This window comes from Syngnathoides biaculeatus, chromosome 4 (assembly GCF_019802595.1).
Source record: "Syngnathoides biaculeatus isolate LvHL_M chromosome 4, ASM1980259v1, whole genome shotgun sequence".
Lineage (NCBI taxonomy): Eukaryota > Metazoa > Chordata > Actinopteri > Syngnathiformes > Syngnathidae > Syngnathoides > Syngnathoides biaculeatus.
Window position 1 is genome coordinate 34,479,557 of NC_084643.1, and position 23,564 is coordinate 34,503,120.

General features: G+C 42.2%; 2 protein-coding genes across 9 annotated transcripts in view; one reads left to right on the forward strand and one right to left on the reverse strand.

Moving 5' to 3' along the window:
* Positions 1-23,564, forward strand: part of antxr2a (ANTXR cell adhesion molecule 2a) — a 96,578-nt gene that overhangs the window by 21,481 nt on the left and 51,533 nt on the right. For both annotated transcript variants that reach the window (XM_061816518.1, XM_061816517.1), the window contains exon 11: positions 12,101-12,170. In XM_061816518.1, coding sequence (XP_061672502.1) covers positions 12,101-12,170 — 70 coding nt within the window. The remainder of the gene's footprint in view (positions 1-12,100; positions 12,171-23,564) is intronic.
* Positions 10-21,614, reverse strand: LOC133499039 (uncharacterized). 7 transcript variants are annotated; one of them, XM_061816519.1, is made up of 7 exons: positions 21,304-21,610; positions 15,587-15,704; positions 12,882-12,945; positions 5,599-5,745; positions 5,189-5,251; positions 4,970-5,064; positions 10-4,901 (listed from the first exon to the last, which is right to left on the reverse strand). In XM_061816519.1, the coding sequence occupies exons 1-7, from the start codon at positions 21,354-21,356 to the stop codon at positions 4,587-4,589; spliced, it is 855 nt and encodes a 284-aa protein (XP_061672503.1). In that variant the 5' UTR covers positions 21,357-21,610; the 3' UTR covers positions 10-4,586. The 7 variants fall into 7 exon arrangements, 4 of the variants coding, with proteins under 4 accessions (XP_061672503.1, XP_061672505.1, XP_061672504.1 ...); XM_061816521.1 differs by having other exon boundaries at positions 15,587-15,651; positions 21,304-21,605; XM_061816520.1 differs by lacking the exon at positions 12,882-12,945 and having other exon boundaries at positions 15,587-15,651; positions 21,304-21,608.

Consider the following 23,564-nt stretch of genomic DNA (forward strand, 5'->3'; position numbering starts at 1 on the left):
AGTGTCTACCATCTGTGTTCACGAAATATCAAAAGAATTTAGCACACTTAACAAACTAATTTTATGTCGAGTTGAAACCAGATATTTATATAAATTATACAAAGACACATGCTATATTTCTTTATCGTTGCGGGACATGAAATTGGACAGAACCATTAGGACGACGAAAATTATTTCTATCTTCCAAATTTGGATTCTCAGTGCCGTATGTCTCTAGACTATTTACCAATGTATGCCGTGTGTGTGCGTTTGTGTGTGTGTGTGTGTGTGTGGTGTGTGTGTGTGTGTGTGTGTGTGTGTGTGTGGGTGCGCATGCATGTATGTGTACAGGCGGACATGTTTTACATTTATATATGCGGATGTAGGGGAATGTTGTTGTATATATTGTCGTATTTGGTGAATTTCTGTAAAGCACTTTGTGTTGAAGTGTAATATGAAATATGCTATCCATATTAACTCACTTTCATAAATCCCAGAATAATGACTCAGAATGAATTTTTTTTTTTTTTAGGTTTTAATTATTTTCTTTAAAGTTAGACATTTACACACCTTTAATTGGCATTTCTTTCCAATGCATTTAAACTGTACGACTTGGGTTCAATGATTTGGATGTCCTTTCACAAGATTTTTAGAATAGCTGACAGGAATATTGGCCCACTCCTTCTGACAGAACAGGTGTGAATGAGCCAAGTTTATAGGCCCCCTTTCTTACACACGCCTTTTCAGGTCTGCCCGTAAATCCATCCGTCCATTTTTCTACACCACGATTCTTCACTTGATTAGTGTCGCAGCTATACTTTCTTAGCTTTCCCAGTGTGTTCAGGAGAGAGCGAGGTTCCAACCTGAACTAGTTGCCAGCCAATCGGAGGGCACATAGAAAGTAAAAAAAAATGTTCCCACTCATATTTGGACAGCCCGATTTGAACCTGGGTACTCAGAACTGTGAGGCAGATGTGGTAACTACCTATCCATGCCCATAAATCTTGACTGGAATTTAGATCCTGGCCTTGCGATGGCCACTCCAAAACATCAGGGGTCATTTACCAATCATGCATACTCTAAGAATTGTGTTGAAATCATGCGTGTGCATGTTTCACGCACAAATCTGTGATTCATTAAGATGGTTGTACTTGTTTTTGGCATCTTCTTCTTTTCCTTTCGGCTTGTCCCATTAGGGGTCGCCACAGGGTGTCATCTTTTTCCACCTTAGCCTATCTTCTTCCTTTCTAACCCCAACTGCCCTCATGTCTTCCATACTACATCCATAAACCTTCTCTTTGGTCCTCCTCTTGCTCTTTTGGCTGGCAGCTCAATCCTCAGTACCATTCTACCAATATACTCACTCTCTCGCCTCTGAACATGTCCAAACCATCGAAGTCTGCTCTCTTGAATCTTGTCTTCAAAACATCTATCTTTGGCTGTTCCTCTAATGAGCTCATTTCTAATCCTATCCAACCTGGTCACTCCGAGCGAGAACCTCAACATCTTCATTTCTGCCACCTCCAGTTCTGCTTCCTGTTGTTTCTTCAGTGCCTCAGTCTCTAATCCGTACATCATGGCCTGCCTCGCTACTGTTTTGTAAACTTTGCCCTTAATCCTGGCAGAGACTCTTCTGTCACATAACACACCAGACACTTCCCCCTTACTAATCATTGCCACTTCCTGGTCCTTCACACTTGCCTCTTCAACGCTTTCTTCTCTCTCATTTTCTTCATTCATCAACTTCTTAAAGTATTCTTTCCATCTATTTAGCACACTAATGGCACCAGTCAACACATTTCCATCTCTATCCTTAATCACCCTTACTTACTGCACATCCTTCCCATCTCTTATCTCTCTGTCTGGCCAACCTGTAGAGATCCTTTTCTCCTTCTTTCGTATCCAACCTGGTTTACATGTCTTCATATGCCTCTTGTTTAGCCTTTGCCACCTCTACCTTTGTCCTACGTCGCATCTCGATGTACTCCTTTCGCTTCTCCTCAGTCCTCTTAGTGTCCCACTTCTTCTTCGCTAATCTCTTTCCTTGTATGACTCCCTGCATTTTGGTGTTCCACCACCAGGTCTCCTTCACCACTTTCCTACCAGAAGACACACAAAGTACTCTCCTGCCTGTCTCTCTGATTACCTTGGCTGTCGTAGTCCAGTCTTCCGAGAGCTTCTACTGTCCATCGAGAGCCTGTCTCACCTCCCCGCACAACATTCTTCCTTTCTCAGCTTCCACCACATGGTTCTCTGCTCTACCTTTGTCTTCTTAATCTTCCTACCCACCACCAGAGTCATCCTACACACCACCATCCCATGCTGTCGAGCTACACTCTCCCGACCACTACTTTACAGTCAGTAATCTCCTTCAGATCACATCGTCTGTACAAAATATAATCCACCTGCGTGCTTCTACCTCCGCTCTTGTAGGTCACTAGATGTTCCTCCCTCTTCTGGAAACAAGTGTTCACTACAGCCATCTCCATCCTTTTTACAAAGTCCACCACCATCTGTCCCTCAAAGTTCTTTTCCTGGATGCCGTACTTACCCATCACTTCTTCATTGCCCCTGTTTCCTTTACCAATATGTCCATTACAATCTGTACCAATCACAACTCTCTCGCTGTCTGGGATGCTCAGAACCATTTCATCTAGTTCCTTCTAGAATTTCTCTTTCAACTTTAGGTCACATCCTACCTGTGGGGCATAGCCGCTAACCACATTATACATAACACCCTCAATTTCAAATTTTAGTCTCATCACTCAATCTGATACTCTTTTCACCTCCAAGACATTCCTAGCCATTCCTCTTTTTCTTCTGACGATGGATCCGGTTTCCTCTTCTTCTTTGTCTTCGACCCACAGTAGCTGAATTTCCACCGACGCCCTGCAGGTCAGCAGTGCCGGGGGCGGGTGTTGTTAACCCGGGCCACAACCGATCTGGTATGGGATTCTTTAGATGAACACTCATATTTGTTTGGCACAGTTTTTATGCCGGATGCCCTTCCTGACGCAACCCTCTGCATTTATCCGGGCTTGGGACCGGCCTACAGATTGCACTGGTTTGTGCCCCCAATCTAATCTTGGATCAGCGTTTGAAAAAACATCAAACCTTTTTTCAAAATGAAGAAGCTATTGTAACTAGTTATTTATAAAAACAATAATAACGGATGATAATCACTCAAATCGTGAACTTACTAATCAATTGACGAATGTTCTAAATAACTGTGAAAAAGACACTACTCGTAACCTTTACCCTCATTTAAGTACTTGTACAAAATGTGGATTGTGTCCCCCACTGTAGCTGTCAGTCCAATATTGTTAGTCAATGAGCAGGAAATATGAGGGGTCGGATAAAAATTCCTGCATCTGCTCATATTGCTTAGTTTTCTCTAAACTTCAATTTTTTAAAAATCCCCACAATAATCTGATTTATGTCTGTCTTTGATTCTCCAAATGAAAATGTGTTGTAAATTGATTTATTCACATAAACTTTGTGTGATTTATTAGTAACACACTCTGACCGGCATGTCTTGAAAGATGAACAGGGCAGTTTCCGATGTCTAGAAATTTCACCCAAGGATTAAATAGTTTTGTGGAAATCAGAATCAGAATCATCTTTAATGGCCAAGTCTGTAGAACACACAAGGAATTTTTCTCCAACTTGTTAAGTGCTGGTTAAGGTGCTGCCCTAGTACGACATACAAAACAGAAAACAGGACAAGGATCTACATAGCAACAAGAACAAGAGACATTTCCATTTATAGGAATTATTCCTTATAAGACAAGATGTGAAATCTATATAGATAAGTGTGTTGACAATGTCATTTGTGCAAAGGGAGCAGTTTAAGTGATGAATCGTGCGGTCTGCAAAATAAATAAAGTAAAATCAGTGAATATATATATATATACATATATATATATATCTGTTTTCTTTGCTGCTTATCCTCACGAGGGTCGCAGGGAGTGCTGGAGCCTATCCCAGCTGTCAATGGGCAGGAGGCGGGGTACACCCTGAACTGGTTGCCAGCCAATTGCAGTGCACATGGAGACAGACAACGGTTGTACTCACAATCACACCTAGGGGCGATTTAGAGTGTCCTATTAATGTTGCATGTTTTTTGGGATGTGGGAGGAAACTGGAGTGCCCGGAGGAAACCCATGCAGGCACGGGGAAAACAAACTCCACACAGGTGGGTCCGGGATTCAACCCGGGACTCAGAACTGTGAGGCCAACGCTTTACCAGCTGAACAACCGTGCCGACCAAAATGTATGTGCTGTAGTTATTTTTACAGAGTCGTCGTCATCTTTTCCTTTCGGTTTGCTCCGTCAGGGGTCAGCACAGTGTGTCATCTTAGATGAACGCTGATCGCTGATCAGGAATTTAATGACTTAATTGCCAGAGGGAAAAAACCTCTTGAATGCCTGTTACTTTTGACTTTCATTGATCTGTATCGCTTTCCCGACAGAAGGAGCTGGAAGAGCTGGTGGCCAGGATGTTATCCTGCTTGCTCTAGACCTGGTTCATGTTGCGTGCAAGTCCTCGATAGTGGGTAGTTGCGTGCAAGTCCTCAATAGTGGTTAGTGTAGTGGCGACAATCCGTTCAGCAGTTTTGATTGTCCGTTGTAGTCTGAGTTAGTCCTTTTTTGTGGCGGCTCCAAGCCAGACTGTGATGGAGGTACACAGTCCTGATTTGATAACCGCTGTGCAGAACTATCTCAGCAGCTCTTGTAACAGGCCGTGTTTCCTTAGAAGCCGCAAGAAGTACATCCTTTGCTGGGCTTTTTTGAGAATGGAGGTGATGTTCGTACCCCACTTCAAGTCCTCTGGGACTGTAATTCCCAAGAACTTGAAAGTCTCGATGGTTGAAACAAGGCAGTTGGACAGCGTCAAGTGCAGCTGTGGTGAAGGATGCCTCCTGAAATCCACAATCATCTCCACAGTATTTAGAGTGTTCAACGACAGATTGTGTTGACCACACCACACCTCCAGTCTTTCCACTTCCTGTCGATACGCAGACTCCTCGCCGTCTTTGATGAGGCCGATGACCGTGGTGTCATCTGCGAACTTCAGGAGTTTGACTGTAGGATGCCACGAGGTGCAGTCGTTCGTGTAGAGAGAGAAGAGTTGAGGGGAGAAGACAAAACCTTGCAGTGCCCCGGTGCTGATAGTGCGCGTGGATGAGGTGGTGTCCCACAGCCACACCTGTGGTGTCCTGCCAGTCAGGAAGTTGCAAATCCACTGGGAGATGGCAGGCGAGACGCTGAGCTGTAAAAGTTTGGAGGAGAGAAGTTCAGGGATGATGGTGTTAAACGCAGAGCTGAAGTCCACGAACAGGAACCTTGCATAGGTACCCTCGTTGTCGAAATGTTAAAGGATGAAGTACAAGCCCATGTTGACGGCATCATCCACAGACCTGTTAGCTCGATAGGCAAACTGCAGTGGGTACAATTGGGGACCTGTGACCCTTCTGAGATGGTCCAGCACAAGGCGTTCAAAGGATATCATGTCCACAGATGTCAAGGCAACAGGCCTGTAGTCATTAAGACCTGAGACTGCTAATTTTTTGGGGACCGGTATAATGGTTGTGCGTTTGAAGGAGGCAGGTACTTCACCCAGTTCTCGAGACCTGTTGAAGATTTTTGCAAAGACAGGAGCAAGTTGGTCTGCGCAGACTTTGAGGCAGGATGGGGACACACGATCTGGGCCTGGTGCTTGGTGCCTGGTGTTTGAAGATCTGTCGAACGTCCCCTTCATGGATGCTAAACGGTGGAGTGGAAAGTGGTGAGGCTTGGTGGGTGCATCGTGTGGAATGTCTATTTCAAATCTGCAGTAAAAGCCATTTAGGTCGTCGGCTAGCCCGCTCTTGTTTTCTACTGGGAGTGAACGTCACCTGTAGTTAGTGGGTGATTTAAAGACCATGCCAAACTGATTTGGAGGCACTAACACTGAGTTGTTTTTCTAGTTTAACTGCATAGTCTCTTTTTGCAATGTTAATTTCTTTAGTCAGCTGATTTCTTGTGCGATTGTAGAGGGCACTGTCCCCGCTACGATATGCAATCTCTTTAGCCTGGCGGATTTGCCTAAATCTGGCTGAAAACAACGGCTTGTTGTTATTGTCTGATATCTTGTCTCATTTCTTTTGCCTTTCCAATGATGTTACACAAAAGGGCAGCAGATTTCAGTTCTGCCTAATTCAAATGCATCTTCAGGTGTCTCTTGAATCACCTCAAATGTCAGTAAACCTGACATCAGGGTTTTCTCATATTTTTTTAAAAGTTTACTAATCTTACTAGATGTAAACTTCTGACTTAGAAAAAAGTAATAAAAAACTGCCTGACACATCCTTCTCTCATTATCGTGGCACTTAGAAAATGGAACATTTTGGTCATAATAATTGATTAAAATAGGAATGATTTCATGTCAGGCAGTGAAAAACTCATGTCTTTATTTAGTGTATGGAAACATCTGGTTTCAAATGTGAAATGTGCTATAGAATGCAATGTGCTGTCCATCATTGTAAAATCGAAACAAAATAATATTTAATGAAGTACAATATGTAGTTTCTATGTGGGTCAACATGCTTCTTAGTTTGGGCTGCAATCTGTTTCCGACACATTTGTCTCTTTGGAGCTCATATTCTCAAACACTCGTTTGGCATGTGCCAATGCCAACAAGTTATTTTTTGACTGTTGACTGAAATACTTGTGCAGCATATTTTCTTTTTTTTTTCTTTTTAAAGATTCAACTTGTCATCAGCAGATGTCTTCGTGCGTGTCCTTTCTCAGTTCCGCCGCCCACTCGGGGAAAGGCCCGCCAGTCCCTTTTTTTTTTTTTTTTGGCTCCCCGCATGTGTTTCTGACGACCTTTTCGATAGCGGGGGCCACGTTTTTAATTACGGATGATGGTGTAGCAGGGAAGGGAAGAGTGTCTCGACGGCTCTTGAACATTTGCCACATATGCCAGACAGATGCCACCATCTTGTCTGTCACCTCGGCAGTTGGAGGGCCAAAAAAATGCCCTCAGTGGTCGGAGATTACAACATGGACGCACGCATAAACACATGAATCCAGACCTAACCCTAAAATAGGTCAGATATTATGATTTTGCACTGTTTGTGTGGCTTAAATGTGTCTTTTTCATATCAACTATTACGATGATTGTAAATGTGTTGTGTGCCTTTAAATACAGTGAATCTGGTTTTATCAATAGTGTGTGACATTCCAGCCACGCTCTCAGTAGGTGAAAATCCACAAAGAGACCATGCAAAAGTTTTTTTTTTAAATCCCTTCCACACGTGGTAAAAAATTTTGTAACTTATTAAAAAGCACTTTACTAATGTAACATAATACTACCTTGACTTGTGAGTGACCCCAACGTATGAGTTTTTTGAGTTACTGGCTGTCTCCTATATATACAATGGGACAAAAAAAAAAAGTATTTTGTCAGCCAAGCTCAGATTTAGGAGCAGTGTGGTTTTCGTCCTAGTCGTGGAACAGTGGACCAACTCTATACCCTACATCTTCGAGGTTTATGGTTGTTTGCCCCACTAATCTACATGTGCTTTGTGGACTTGGAGAAGGCGTTCGACCCTTTCCCTTGGGGAGTCCCATGGCAGGTGCTTCGGTAGTATGGGATACCAAACCCCCTGATGCGGGCTTTTCGATCCCTGTAATACCCGTGTTTGAGGTCCTCATTAATGGCCAGTAAGTTGGACTTATTTCTGGTGAGGGTTGGACAGTGTCTAGGCTGCTTTTTTCACTGATTCTTTTCATAACTGTTAGGGGGAGACTTTCTAGGTGCAGCAGAGGCATAGAGAATGTTTGGTCTGGTGGCCTCAGTATTGGATCTCTGCTTTTTGGAGATTATTTGGTTCTGTTAGCTTAATCAAGTCATGATCTCCCACTTTCACTGGAGCAATTCAGAGCTGAGTGAGAAGTGGGTGGGGTGAAAATCAGCACCTCCAAATCTGAGCCCATGATTCCTCAGTTGGGAAAGGGTGGCGTGCCCTCTCCAGGTTGGGGTTGAGATCTTCTTCTTCTTTTCCTTTCGGCTTGTCCCGTTAGGGGTCGCCAGAGCGTGTCATCTTTTGCCATCTTAGCCTATCTCCTGCATCTTCCTCTCTAACCCCAACTGCCCTCATGTCTTCCCTCACCACATCCATAAACCTTCTCTTTGGTCTTCCTCTCGCTCTTTTGCCTGGGAGCTCCATCCTCAGCATCCTTCTGCCAATATACTCACCATGTCGCCTATGAACATGTCCAAACCATCCAAGTCTGCTCTTTCTAACCTTGTCTCCAAAACATCCAACTTTGGCTGTCCCTCTAATGAGCTCATTTCAAATCCTATCTAACCTGGTCACTCCGAGCGAGAACCTCAACATCTTCATTTCTGCCACCTCCAGTTCTGCTTCCTGTTGTTTCTTCAGTGCCACCGTCTCTAATCCGTACATCATGGCCGGCCTCACCACTGTTTTGTAAACTTTGCCCTTCATCCTAGCAGAGACTCTTCTGTCACATAACACACCAGACACCTTTCGCCAGCTGTTCCAACCTGCTTGGACCCGTTTCTTCACTTCCTTACCACACTCACCATTGCTCTGGATTGCTGACCCTAAATATTTGAAGTCGTCCACCCTCGCTATCTCTTCTCCCTGTAGCCTCACTCTTCCCCCTCCACTTTTCTCATTCACGCACATATATTCTGTTTTACTTCGGCTAATCTTCATTCCTCTCCTTTCCAGTGCATGTCTTCATCTTTCTAATTGTTCCTCTGCATGCTCCCTGCTTTCACTGCATATAACAATATCATCTGCAAACATCATGATCCAAGGGGATTCCAGTCTAACCTCATCTGTCAGCCTATCCATTACCTCTGCAAACAGGAAGGGGCTCAGAGCTGATCCCTGATGCAGTCCCACCTCCACCTTAAATTCCTCTGTCACACCTAAGGCACACCTCACCATTGTTCTGCTGCCATCATACATGTCCTGTACTATTTTAACATACTTCTCTGCCACACCAGACGTATGCATGCAGTACCACAGTTCCTCTCTTGGTACTCTGTCAGAGGCTTTCTCTAGATCCACAAAGACACAATGTAGCTCCTTCTGACCTTCTCTGTACTTTTCCACTACCATCCTCAAGGCAAATAATGCATCTGTGGTACTCTTTCTAGGCATGAAACCATACTGTTGCTCGCAGATACTTACTTCTGTCCTGAGTCTAGCCTCCACCACTCTTTCCCATAACTTCATTGTGTGGCTCATCAACTTTATTCCTCTATAGTTTCCACAGCTCTGAACATCGCCTTTGTTCAGAAAAATGGGGACTAGCACACTTTTCTGCTATTCTTCTGCCATCTTCTCTGCTGCTACTATTCTATTGAATAAGTTGGTCAAAAATGCCAGAGCCACCTCTCCAAATTGTTTCTATACCTCCACTGGTAAGTCATCAGGACCAACTGTCTTTCTATTTTCATTCTAACTTCCCCCTTACGACTTACTTACCACTTCCTGGTCCGACACACTGGGCCCTTCTACTCTTCCTTCTCTCTCATTTTCTTCATTCATCAACTTCTCAAAGTATTCTTTCCATCGACTTAGCACACTACTGGCACCAGTCAACAGATTTCCATCGTTATCCTTAACCACCTTTACTTGCTGCACATCCTTCCCATCTCTATCCCTCTGTCTGGCCAACCTGTACAGATCCTTTTCTCCTTCTTTCGTGTCCAACCTGGTGTACATGTCTTCATATGCCTCTTGTTTAGCCTTTGCCACCTCTACCTTTGCCCTACGTCACATCTCGATGTACTCCTTTCGCCTCTCCTCAGTCCTCTCAGTATCCCACTTCTTCTTCGCTAATCTCTTTCCTTGTATGACTCCTTGTATTTTGGGGTTCCACCACCAAGTCTCCTTCTCCCCTTTCCTACCAAAAGACACACCAAGTAATCTCCTGCCTGTCTCTCTGATTACCTTAGCTGTCGTGGTCCAATCTTCTGGGAGCTTCTGCTGTCCATCGAGAGCCTGTCTCACCTCTTTCCGAAAGGCCGCACAACATTCTTCCTTTCTCAGCTTCCACCACATGGTTCTCTGCTCTACCTTTGTCTTCTTAATCTTCCTACCCACCACCAGAGTCATCCTACACACCACCATCCTATGCTGTCGAGCTACACTCTCCCCTACAACTCCTTTACAGTCAGTAATCTCCTTCAGATCACATCGTCTGTACAAAATATAATCCACCTGCGTGCTTCTACCTCCGCTCTTGTAGGTCACTATATGTTCCTCCCTCTTCTGGAAATAAGTGTTCACTACAGCCATCTCCATCCTTTTTGCAAAGTCCACCACCATCTGTCCCTCAAAGTTCCTTTCCTGGATGCCGTACTTACCCATCACTTCTTCATCGCCCCTGTTTCCTTTTCCAATATGTCCATTACAATCTGCACCAATCACAACTCTCTCACTGTCTGGGATGCTCAGAACTACTTCATCTAGTTCCTTCCAGAATTTCTCTTTCAACTCTAGGTCACATCCTACCTGTGGGGCATAGCCGCTAACATACATTATACATAACACCCTCAATTTCAAATTTTAGTCTCATCACTCGATCTGATACTCTTTTCACCTCCAAGACATTCTTAGCCACCTCTTCCTTTCAAATAATCCCTACTCCATTTCTCTTCCCATCTACTCCGTGGTAGAATAATTTAAACCCTGCTCCTAAATTTCTAGCCTTACTACCTTTCCACCTGCTCTCTTGGATGCACAGAATATCAACCTTTCTCCTAATCATCATGTCAACCAACTCCTGAGCTTTTCCTGTCATAGTCCCAACATTCAAAGTCCCTACACTCAGTTGTAGGCTCTGTGAATTCCTCTTTTTCTTCTGACGATGGATCCGGTTTCCTCCTCTTCTTTATCTTCGACCCACAGTAGCTGAATTTCCACCGACGCCCTGCAGGTTAGCAGTGCCGGGGGCGTGCGTTGTTAACCCGGGCCACGACCGATCTGGTATGGGATTCTTTAGATGAACGCTCATATTTGTTTGGCACAGTTTTTACGCCGGATGCCCTTCCTGACGCAACCCTCTGCATTTATCCGGGCTTGGAACCGGCCTACAGATTGCACTGGTTTGTGCCCCCATAGGGCTGCATTTTGGGTTGAGATCCTGGCCCAAAATTGAGGGCATCAAGGAACTTGTGGTATTTTTCGCAAATGAGGGACCAATGGAACAGAATATCAACAGGTGGATCGGTGCAGCATCTGCAGCGATCCCAGACTTTGTACCAGTCTGTTGTGGTTGTGAAGATGGAGCTCAGCTGAAAAGTGAAGCTCTAAATTTACCGATTCATCGATGTTCCTAGCCTCATCTATGCTGTCAAGGTCTGATTCGTGACTGAAAGAACAAGACCCTAGATACAAGCAGCCCAAATGAGATTCCTTAGCAGCGTATTTGGCTCTCCCTGAGAGATAGGGTGAGATGGGCTCAGAGTAGACCCGCTGCTTCGCCACCTTGAGAGGTGCCAGATTAGGTGGCTCCAGCATCTGACTAGTATGCCTCCTGAACACACCCTGATGAGGTGTTCTGGGCATGTCCCACCAGGGGGAGACCATGGGAATGACCCAGGACACACTAGAGAGAATACATCCATCAGCTGGTCTCGAAATGCCTCGGAAAACACCCCCCTGGGAATTGCTGGATGAAGTGGCTGGGGAGAGGGAACTCTGGGCTTCCCAACTGACGCTATTGCCCCCGTGACCTGACTTTGGATAAGAGGAAGAAAATTAATGGATTGGATGGATGGATAGATGGATGGATGAAGTCAGACACAAAAGGAGAACATTTCCCAGGGGCCTGATGTCACTCTTTACGCCATACCCCTTCAAGGCAACACGCTTTTGCTATTGCTGTGAATTTCTATTTGTCACAACGTACAGTAATTAAAATATATATATATTTTTTTTCTTTGTGGCAAATAAAAACACCATACAATAATACTTTCAAGCTTATACTTGTCTGTCTGCTGTGAGCACAATGTTCAATGAATGATGAAATGCAAGGAGTTCACTATATAGAGTAAGTTTAACATGAATAGTTTTTTCTCTCTCTCCAGATCACAAGCCAAGCGCCGTGCGTAATGACTACCTGCTCTGTCCTGCACCCAAGCTCTACGACGTGGGACAGTAAGTACTGTAAAATTCTTGTGCTTATCAGCAATTAATAAGTAATATTAGTCATTAAGGTTTAAGAAAAAAGGGAGTGATAAACAGTGAACTTCATTATTCACGGCATCATCATGTAAAAATCTGACATTTCCAGTGAAAATAGACAAAAAAAACATGATTTTTGGCTTTTGTACTGTATTACAAAACCAGTGGTACTGCATTAGTATGAGATGAAATAACATTTTTAGCAAAGGTTTACTGCTGCAACTAATCATTATATCAATGTTCGAGTAATGAGTTATTTTTTTAGTAAATCGATGAATCGAATAAAATACCCATTTATTAAATTGCTGTTATTATTAAATAACAGCAAATGATTTCACAATTATGAACTCCATAGTTAAGTGGTTAGAGCATTGGTTTGGTAAACCAGGGGTCGTGAGTTCATATCTCACTGGGGCCTCCACTCCCCATGAGGGGTTGCGTCAGGAAGGGCATCCGGCGTAAAAACTGTGCCAAACAAATATGAGCCTTCATCTGAGATGTTACGCTGTGGCGACCCCTAATGGGACAAACCAAAGGAAACTTACTTACTAGCAAATGATTTCATAAGTGCGGAAATAGTTTGCTGTATGAAAATTCCAGTGCTCTCAGAGTAATACATTTTGACTAATAAAAAAATCTAAATGTTTAGTCAGCAACTGATTGGTATGTATGTGTTTCACCTACCACATTGAGCAATAGCCATTCCTGGTTGTTCAACAATCCAGAACTCCACAAAGGAAATTGAGAACTAAAAGATATACATACGTAGTATGCATGACTACAACATGCACAAACTACAATTCCAATATGTAGTTGTGTAAAACGTACAAAAAAAAATACAATGATTTGCAAATCCTTTTCAACCTATATTCAGTTAAATACGCAATGAACTACAGTGGTATCTCTACTTACGAACATCTCTAGTAACGGAAAATTCAGGTAATGAAACATCTCCTTGGAAAAATATTGTCTCTACTTATGAAGGAAAATTCAGGAAACAAAAGGAAAAAATAGGCGCTGGATTCGCAGACCCCAAATTCCACTGAATGTAAACATCCTGTATCTTGGTTTGTGTGGCACGATAGAGCTGCTCTGACATTGGCTATTGCCGTATCATATTCCCGGCATCCCATTGCCTCTGAGGGATGTCAAGGTTTACTTTATAATGATACCCCTTGTACACTCAAGTGTCACCGAATCACACACTAGTGCTTTCTCAAGCTGTCACAAGCTAACTCACATTGGTAAAGTTCAACTTTTTCATGAATTTTTCGTTTGTGGGTTTTTTTTTTTTTTGCAATTTATTCATCTTTCTTCATCATGGGCCCCAAGAAACTCTAGTGGAATTTGGTTGTGTGTGTGTGTTTGTGGGTACATTTGTATATATGTTTTCTCTCTGCTGTCAAATGTTTCCCTCCTCTTCCATAACCCATGATTTTTGCTCGTCATTCACCCTTCTCTTGGCATAATTGCCCAATGCCAACGGTAAATGAACATCATTTTTATTATTGTTTACAGTATGTACTGTGAATGCTTATTTTTAGTGGGAGGGCTTGGAACTGATTAGGTTATATACATGTAAAAATCACTTCTACTTACAAAATATTCATATTAAGAAACGACATGCGGTACAAATTGATTTCGTAAGTAGAGGTACCAAAGTATTTATTGTTCAAACTGATAAAAGTTGTTTTTTTGCAAATTGTCACTCATTTTGAATTTAATGCGTGCAACACATTCCAAAAAAGGTTGGACATAGGCATGTTACGCGCTGTGTTATATAATGGTTCAGAAAGTGTTTGTGAACTGAGGGCAGTTTTTCCCATGGAATTCCCTCCCATTCTTGCTTGATGTGCAACTTAAGTTGCTCAACAGTCTGGGTTCTCTGTTGTCACATTTTGCACTTTATAATGCATCACACATTTTCAAGAGATGGGGTGACACTGAAGAGACAACAGGAAGCAGAGTTGGAGGTGGCAGAAATGAAGATGTTCAGTTTCTCTCTAGGAGTGAGTAGGTTAGATAGAATTAGAAATGAGCTCATCAGAGGGACAACCAAAGTCAGAGAGATAAAATTAGAGAGAGCAGACTTCAATGGTATAGACACATTCAGAGGAGAAAGAGTGGGTATATTGGTAGAAGGGTTCTGAGGATGGAGCTACCAAGCAAAAGAGCGAGAGGAAGACCAAAGAGAAGGTAGATGGATGTTGTGAGGCAAGACATGAGGGCAGTGGGTGTTACAGAGGAAGATGTACGAGACAGACTTAGATGGAAAAAGAACACACGCTGTGGTGACCCCTAATGGGACAAGCTGAAAGGAAAAAAGAAGAAGTGAGAATGTGGAGATGATTTCAGAAGCCGCAAGAAGAACCATAAGTGGACACGTATTTGTGGCGCCGTGGTTTTCATCTTCGATGATACTGTAATCCCAAGACACAACACAAACATTTGTCGGCAATCCAGTCAAACGTGTGATTGTGAGCAGGAATGCAGGATTATCTGTCATATTTAGTATACTTACACTAGTGTACATATGCTATTATCCTCTGATTTTTAGGCACTGTAATTCAGAGAAAGATGATTGAACATGCTACACTTTTAATTGCAATATGTTTGTGTGACATTTAGATTTGAACATTGAAAACAAAAACAATAGCTCTGTTGTATTATTCACTGCTACAACAAATATATTAAAGTATTCATACCAAATTTATCTTTGTACACATGCTCATATGTTTGGATGCATGTTCGTCATTGTAAGATTACGTAGAAAAATAAAATGTGTATTACTTCAAGACAAAAATCATCAATTTATTTAGACATTTTTATATTATTCAGATATATTAATTTTATGGGGCGACATTGTGGAGCAACTGTTTAGAGCGTTGCCCTCACAGTTCTGAAGACTTGGGTTCAAATCCCAGCCCCACCTGTGTGGCGTTTGCATGTTCTCCCCATTCCTGCGTGGGTTTTCTGTGGCCAGTTTCCTCCCACATCCCAAAAACATGTATTAATTGGAGACTCTAAATTGCCGTCAGGTGTGATTGTGAGTGTGGATGGTTGTTGGTATGTGCCCTGCGATTGGCTGGCAACCAGTTCAGGGTGTACACCGGCTTCTACCCAAAATTTCCTGGGATAGGCTCCAGCACACCCGCGACCCTTGTGAGGATAAGTGGCTCAGAAAATGGATGGATAACTTCATGAAGATGTATGGAAAATAAATCGTGATATCAAAATTGGATTTGAAACCATTGTGTGTGATAGGTATGCAAAAAAAAAAAAAATGAAATGAGGCGGGGGGCAAATACTTTCTCACGGCACAGTTTTTACTATACGCCAGTGCATAATAACCACAATTGAGTACTAGATGTATAAAAGGAAATCCTCACCTCCGGTCTGCGCTGCTTTTCCATGGCGTCTGCAAGATTTTGTTCTCTTGCTGGTGGTTGAGGTCCTGATGGCCATAGGAAAAATAGTTGCTCCCACCGCTGACTTGAGCCTCTACATCTGTACCCAATGCTTGCCGGTTAGAAGTGATCAACACAGAGTTTGGAAATCTTGCTAGGCACCTATAGCTGATCACATTTTTTTTTTCCCCTGTCGACTGACTTTTTCTATCCACTGATATTCCTTTTTTACTTGAAGACCCAAAACAAAAAAATTTTCACCACTCTCAGAAAAAATTGTACAACCAAATGCCACACAATAAACCATTGTGACATTGTTCAATCATATGACAAGAAATACACAAGGATTGACAGTATGGAACAATGGCACTCAACGTCGAATAATCGGTTGTTTAGTTCGTGTAACGTCACAGTGCTGAAGAGAGAGCCGAAAACTGGAAGGCGCTGGATGCAACAAGTAGAAGCCAGATTCTGCATCATATTTATTGGTTGAACTGCTTTATATCTGCTATATAATCAATTCGAAATGGTAGAAGTAGTTTCTAAAGGGGTTTTACTGTTAACAAGAAAAAAATTGCCATCTTTGTCCTCTGACTTTTAATCCATAACCATGACTATGCTACAGAGGTATCCTATCAGTGGAATAAAAATTATTGTTAGGATTAGATTTTAGAAAGGGTTAGGGTTGACAAATGCCAGCCTTTTCCTTTTTTACCCTCCATGCTCTCTAAATAATTCACCACACTGACAATCTTGGCAGTTGGACCCTCCTGCCACTCCTGCCGCTTGTGTTCTGCTGCCCATCTGTTGGCTCGAGTGCCACCCATACCTGTAAACTCAGACTACAGTCAATTGAGGGATTATACCATTTTCTCCCACCCTTTTTCGTTGTGTTCCATCAAACTCTGTGGTACTCACGTTTCGGGCAGGTCCCTGAGTTTTGGCATAAATTTGCCAGCTTCATCTGCCCCAACAGTTTGGGCGTCGTCCTCTTAATATTGGCCTTTGTTCCCACCCCAGACCCCCATTCAGGGACCCATGCCCGGGTTCATGTTGAGAGGGTCCCCTCACAGCCATCTCCTCGTCTGGTGTTTTCATAATGGGGCTGGGGGGTAAACGATAACCGGGGAGCCCTGTTGACACCTAGTGGTTACAATGCTAATGCTAAAACTTGTCAATTATTAAGACTGCTGCTGTTGTGGGGGCAGCTGCTGCCATCTGCTATGTGAAGACATTCCTGTTTTTGTGCGCTCCTTTGTTTTCATGACAACATTAGTATGTGCAACTTTCACTGTTTCTCACTAGGAGTAAATGAAAACGAGGAGCACCTAGGTTGTCTCATTAGTTTAGCTGTTGAAAGAGTAATTTTTCTCTGGATAAAGCTGTGTGGCCATCTGCATTGTCATTTTGTGCAGGATAAAACTATGCGAAGCTATGCAACTTCCTTCAGTTTGACTCCAGATAAAACATTTACATAATCATTAGGTTCTGGAAAAAAAAATTGTGGTCGTCTGCACACTCATTCACCTCAGGATATACTTGTAGTTATTTCACTCGAAATAAATCTGTGGCCTTCCGGATTTGGCTCTGGATAAATGTATCGAAAATTACCCCAAACCGATGCAATGCCTGAATCATACTACAAGACAATTTTTGGTCTTTCCAAATGCACCATGTCCGACAACTGCAGTAAAATCTTTCTGTATCTTGGCGAAACTGTGGCAATACTACATGACACGTATACCGAAACCATTGTATCCTGTATTTTATGACTACTGGGCTTTATCTTGTCAAATTAAATGCTTTCGGGGAGGCATGACCTGAAAACCTGTCACCTTTCACCAGAATGGGATATTGTACAACCGTTACCATGGTAGCAAGAAGTTGTTGTTGGATAACAGATCGCTGTGGCATATTTGGCGAAAAGAAGAACAATGAGACAAAAACATCCATAACTTTAGAGCATGATTACAGAGAACATATCAGTTCTTTTTAATCATGCTTTAAAGCAGGGGTGGCGAACCCGGAGCTCTCTGGGTGCATGCAGCTCTTTGGCCCATTTCATGCAGCTCTTGTGAAGACATGAAAGCATATTAACATTCTGTTGTTTTAATTTGCATGCGTGCACGTACTTTGCATGAGTTTTTTACGGTATTTGCGTGCGCCCTTTGCTTGAGTTTATTACGATAATTTCGCAAAACTGGCTTGCACATTAGAATGAAAATAGGTCAGTTTCCCATTCAGATAGTGATCTTTGGAGAACATAATGTATCAAATTCGATCTCAAAATGGAAGCCAAAAATGCACAATTAAGTGAAAATATGTGGATGAGCACAGACGTTTTTACCAGAGATGCAGAGGTCATATTTTTTGTTGAGCTCAACAGCCAGCCAGTGCCTTTTGTGTCAAACGTCTTTATCGGATTTCAAAGCTTCAAATCTTCAGTGACGTTTCCACTCAGTCCATGCTAACATTGACCTAAAATTTCCAAAAAGTGACTGAATTTAGCAGTAACAAGTCAGTCACTTTGAAAAATCAGACTGAAAAACAGATGCAGTTTAAAAAAAAAAAAGAAGCATCCAGATTCTAACTCTTGCATCATGCCAATAGGCTTGGAACATTGCAAGGGGCAAAAAGCCATACAATAAAGGGGAATTTATTAAAAAAAAATGCCATGATGACATGATCGCTGAAATCTTGTCCTGAAAACAACAATTTTAAACGATGGTATGATGGATGGTATGAGACCCTCAACTGTCCCGCCACACGATTGAACAAAGAATATTGGACATTAGCATGGCTACTGATTCACAGTTGCACTCAGACCTCCAATCATGTGAGTATTTCAGTCTTCCATTAGATGAGGGTTGTGACATACAAGACAAGACTTGATTGAACTGATAGTATGTCTGTGAGAGAGCACACTTTTTTTTTTAAAAGGAGAAATCCAGTGCTTTGTATGAACAGTGTATCCAATAGGTCGTTTAATATGTACCCTATTTTGACAATGTGATGCTAAATCCTCTCACATTTAATAGTGTTTTGAGAAGATTTTTGGCAACAATTCAGAATTTTCAGGGGCGCTGCCATTTTCGCGAGTCACATGATGTATGTGGGCGTATGTGACGTGTACCGTGGCGTTCCAAACGCTCAATTACATGGGTCACCATTATGCCCAGCTGTGATTTCTCGGATTTTTCCTCATCAGATGAAGAAATAGCAGTATCGGTTGATTGGGAAAACGGAGGAATACTTTCATACAGATGTGGACCTTTGGCTGTAATTAATGTTGAATATTCGGATGGTTCTTCGGGCGGAATGACGCGGTGTATGACTACTCGGAGGCCTACGTACAACATAAGAGCGTAAACACAGGCCCCTGGGAGCTCCGGGCCGGCAGCCGCGGATGGTTCTACGGACGGGAATGACGTGGAGTCTGACGAGCGAGCTCCGGTGGCGGGCCGCAAGGCAAGCTTTCAGACGGCAGAGGGCTTTAGCCAAGCTTCGGTGGTGGCTTTGTTAGCCCCGGACGTCGAAACTAGGCTAAAGCCCTCCGCCACCACCAAGGCTCGGCTAAAGACCTCCCCGGACGTTGACGCTCGACTCGCGGCCTGCCGCCGGAGCTCGTGGCCCACCTTCGGTGGCGGCGGAGGGCTTTAGCCTAGCTTCGGCGTCTGGGGCTGTCGAGAGTAAAGTGAATTTGTTGACCACTGCATAGAAATGTTGTTTCCGTTGCTAGATGACTATGCAGATAACCACGTAGCAAATTGCTCGAGACAGGAAAATTATTTAAATGGCCTATCCAGAGTCAAACGATAACGCCGACTACCATATAGCTAGTCATAGTTTTATCCATAGCCAAATGACAATGCTTATGACAACATAGCTTTACACCGCATAGCTTTATCCGACAAAGTTTTATCCAAAGCCAAGTGACTGTGGAGATGATTGCATATCTTTAGCCCACATTGCGTTATTCTGCATATCTTATTCAGAGCTAATGATCCTATAAATTTTGTGTTCCAAATCATTTTTCCCCATTTGAAGCTAAGGCACACAAATTGTGTCACATGTAAAATACTTGTGAATTCCGTACCATCTGTCAGGAGTCCAACATACACGTCTGTCATTCTGTAACATTCTGGATGTTCTCTCCACTGTCAGCAGAAGTCGCAGCAGAGTGATGCCTGCTGACAGCTCTCGCATATGCTCCCCCGTCAATTATTCAGCCTCCTCCATATTCCCGTCTTTACGGGAAAGTTTGAAAGCCATTAGCGCGTCCTGAATCCCCTGCCGTCATGTCCAGATGTACGGCATCGGCAAGGCTTAGCGTCTTCTGTGGCATCCGGATCATCTTCTGTTGCATTCTTGACAGATCCCGCAAAGAGCCAACTCACTACCCTCCCGGGTAGCCGTCGCTCAAGAACGCAACCTTAGAGACTCAAAACAACTGCAACGCCTTTCTGCGGCCACTCCAGTATTCACACTTTTTTTTAATAAAAAGTATATATATATATATATATATATATATATATATATATATATATATATAAAGTTATAGGCAATGCACTCATCACATTTCTAACTTTCATACATATTGAATAAGTTTACCTCTGTTAATATTGCAACAAAAAAATAAAACAGATGATCTGAAATGACAGGTGTAATAATGTGCTGAGGATGTTTCACAGTGTGTATAGTGTATTTTTAGCGTATAGTATTATGTTGGATGCAAACTGAGAGAAGACACAAAAACATTGAACAACAAGAAAAGAAATGTTGCATTTAAGATCCATAAAATCTGGCCTAAAACGGTCCTTGTGTGACAGCTTTACAGCGTCTGTGGGATCATACTCCCTGCTACGTGTGCTGGTTTAATTTATCATCATTGAACATTTTTAAAATACTTTTTTGCTGCTTGAAGACTGCAACATCAGGCTGTCCTTTCATTTAAGTTGCTTTCAAAGAGATTGGATTTTGATTTGTAGAACCGTGTTTGTTCTATTATGACATTTCAATGTTTTTAGCTTGTAATGTCAAACCTCTGTGTTTGTTGTAGGGATGTTTGATCTAGCAAAAAAAAAAAAAAAAAGTCACGATTCATATTTATCACATTTTTAAAATATTTTTTGAAAAGACAGTTTTAAAGCACTTTTAAAGAAAAAGTGTAGAAGTAAAGAAGCAGTTCAACATTTTGTGAACACCTTTTGTCAACACTCCTAATTAAAACACTAACTGCATCATGATATTGGAATACTGACTAAGCAAATAAGATACTTGTACACAAACACAAGAACAGTTTTCACTCAACAATGCAGGTAATGTCAAACATATTACGATAGTTTGAAGTTCGGAGTATTTTTTAAGGTACTACATACAAAATAAACTGCAACCTCGGGAATTGGAAAATACCTTGAAATGGAAAGATTATCATTTTACGATTTTGATGCTCCATAGCCTGTTTACATTATTGTCACTTTCAAATGTACACAGTATTTCCATCAGTACAGAATAAGTAGTTTTGTTATTTTACAAAACACCTGAATAATGATAACATGATTCCTTGTTGTTACCAGTGGCTAACTGCGAATGCCACTTGTATTAGCAACAGAGCCCATACTAAAATTATAGATTTTTTCCACATAATCACTTGGGTAGTAATTCTTCAAATGTTGTCTTTTTTGAGGGCGCACACATACCTTACACTTCCGCTAGTTCGTAGCATTTCTTCACGTCGCTTTGGAGATTCCATCACACAATTGACGTCTGCTTTGTTGCTAGGGAGAGGACAAGTGGCCCCCAACTCAGCACGCTCCTAGGACGACTAAGTCAACGTCTTAATTTCACGATAGGACGGCACACTTTCTTTTTACTCCTGCGACTTGGCGGAGATGGAGCAGGAAAAGGGCGTCTGTGATAGACGGCTGTCACACACATCCCATCCCACAAGTTAGATTGAGGAAATATGCATACAGCTGATAAATGAGATCAGCGTTATTAGGAATTCCTCTCTGGTTCCTGGCAGGACATGACTTGAATCAATATTACTGGCTCCAGGACATATGATACTGACTTGAGCATGTATGTTTTTGTACATGGGTACAAACATTCACTTGCCAACATGGCGAGTAGCACTCTGAACTTCTCTCGCCAAATGGATAATTTAGTCGGATTTGGCAACTGGCTAATGTTAGTTTTGGACCCTGCTCACAGAGGTGTCTCACTGATATCCAAACAGTACCATTAAAACACACCAGAATTGAGAGTCTACAAAAAAAAAGTAATTGATAAATAGGCTTTGGCTTTAACACTATCTCCTACTTCACTTGCTGATGACGCAGCTTTAGGAGCAGCAAAGAGGTTCAGTATCTTGCACAAAGATACTTGGACTTGGGTTACGTGGCATAATAGTTAAACCCACAACTTTTAGTTTGGGAGATGGCCACTCCACCAGCTGAGCCACACCAGGTCTGCATTAAAGTTCACTGATAATTGGATTTCATGTTAAAGCTCACTGACGTTAAAATAATTTGGATGAAAACCGAAATTGAAAGCGGTCCACATTTAATCTCACTGAATAAAGCTTGCCAAAATTTGAAAAAGTTCTTTAAAACTTGTTAAACTCAAAACATCCATCCTCAATCCACATTCAAACTGAGAACATTGGAAGCATGTGTGTTAAATAAAGCTCAGTGAATCGCAAAATAAGCACTAAAGCTCATAAAAATTCTTAGAGCACTTTAAATTTCAGCCAAATCTAAAGTTCATATGAAGCCTCACCAATGTTGAGATTGTATCAGATCTCCCTTAAAATAGAATGAGTTTCCCTTAAAGATCACAAATATCGGAAAAGTCCACGTTAAACCGCATTGGCTGAAGCTTGCCAAAATTCAGTCCACTTTAAGACTTCAAGACAGACATACATTGTAATATTCCATGTTACAACTGACACAAATCGAAGATGAAAGATCACCTCTACTAAGAGTTTTGATTAAAGCTACTTGAATTTGGAAGAAGTATTCATTAAAGCTATCAGAAATCAGAAACAGTACTTACTAAAACTAACAAACAGGGTTCAGATTAAAACTCAGATGTTTTTCCAAGTTCATAATGAAGCTCACCAAATTTGGAAAATGTCTCTATTAAAATTCACCAAATTTGGAAACGGTTCTTACGGAGCTTGTTCAACATCATGTTCTAACACGAAGAGTTCAGATTTGCTTTTCCTTCCGCGAAGGGATGGATACACTCTACACTCGTTAATATGAGATGTATGGGGCTCTGGGAGCATTGTGGTGCCTGTTAATTCTAAAATGCAAAAAGAAAAACCGTATAAGCGTAACACCAGTGGAAAATATTTTATCCTTGATTTTTTTTTTTTTTTTAACACTAACACAGTTTGACCGGCAGCATGACAGTGCCTATTTTTTTTCAACATATAGTAAGTTTCTTTGAACTTGTCCCTTTCAGGGTCGCCACAGCGTAGCATCTGAGATGAACTCACATTGTCTGGCACAATTTTTATGCCGGATGCCCTTCCTGACGCAACCCTTCTCAGGGAGTGGAGTCCCCAGTGGGATACGAACCCACAACCCCTGGTTTACCAAACCAATGCTCTAAGCACTGAGCTACATACTTCTAAGAATTAAGGCCAAAAATTTCTGTCTTGGTATGATCAAACCAGAGTGCCTCGTTTTTCACCATCTTGGAATTCAGACCATGAAGCCCTGTTTGGTGGAGGGCTGCTGTGCAGGTTGACTTTCTCAAACTTTCTCCCATTCCCTTGACTGGATCTTTGGAGCTCAGCCAAAGTGATCATTGGGTTCTTCTTTAGCTCTCTCCAGACAGCCTCCTCTCGGAAGGGTTTTTGTTGTCCTCAAATCTTCCATTTAAGAAAAGACCATTGTGCCCTTCGGAAGCTTAAGTGCAGCGGATTTTTTATTTTTGGTAACCTTGGCCA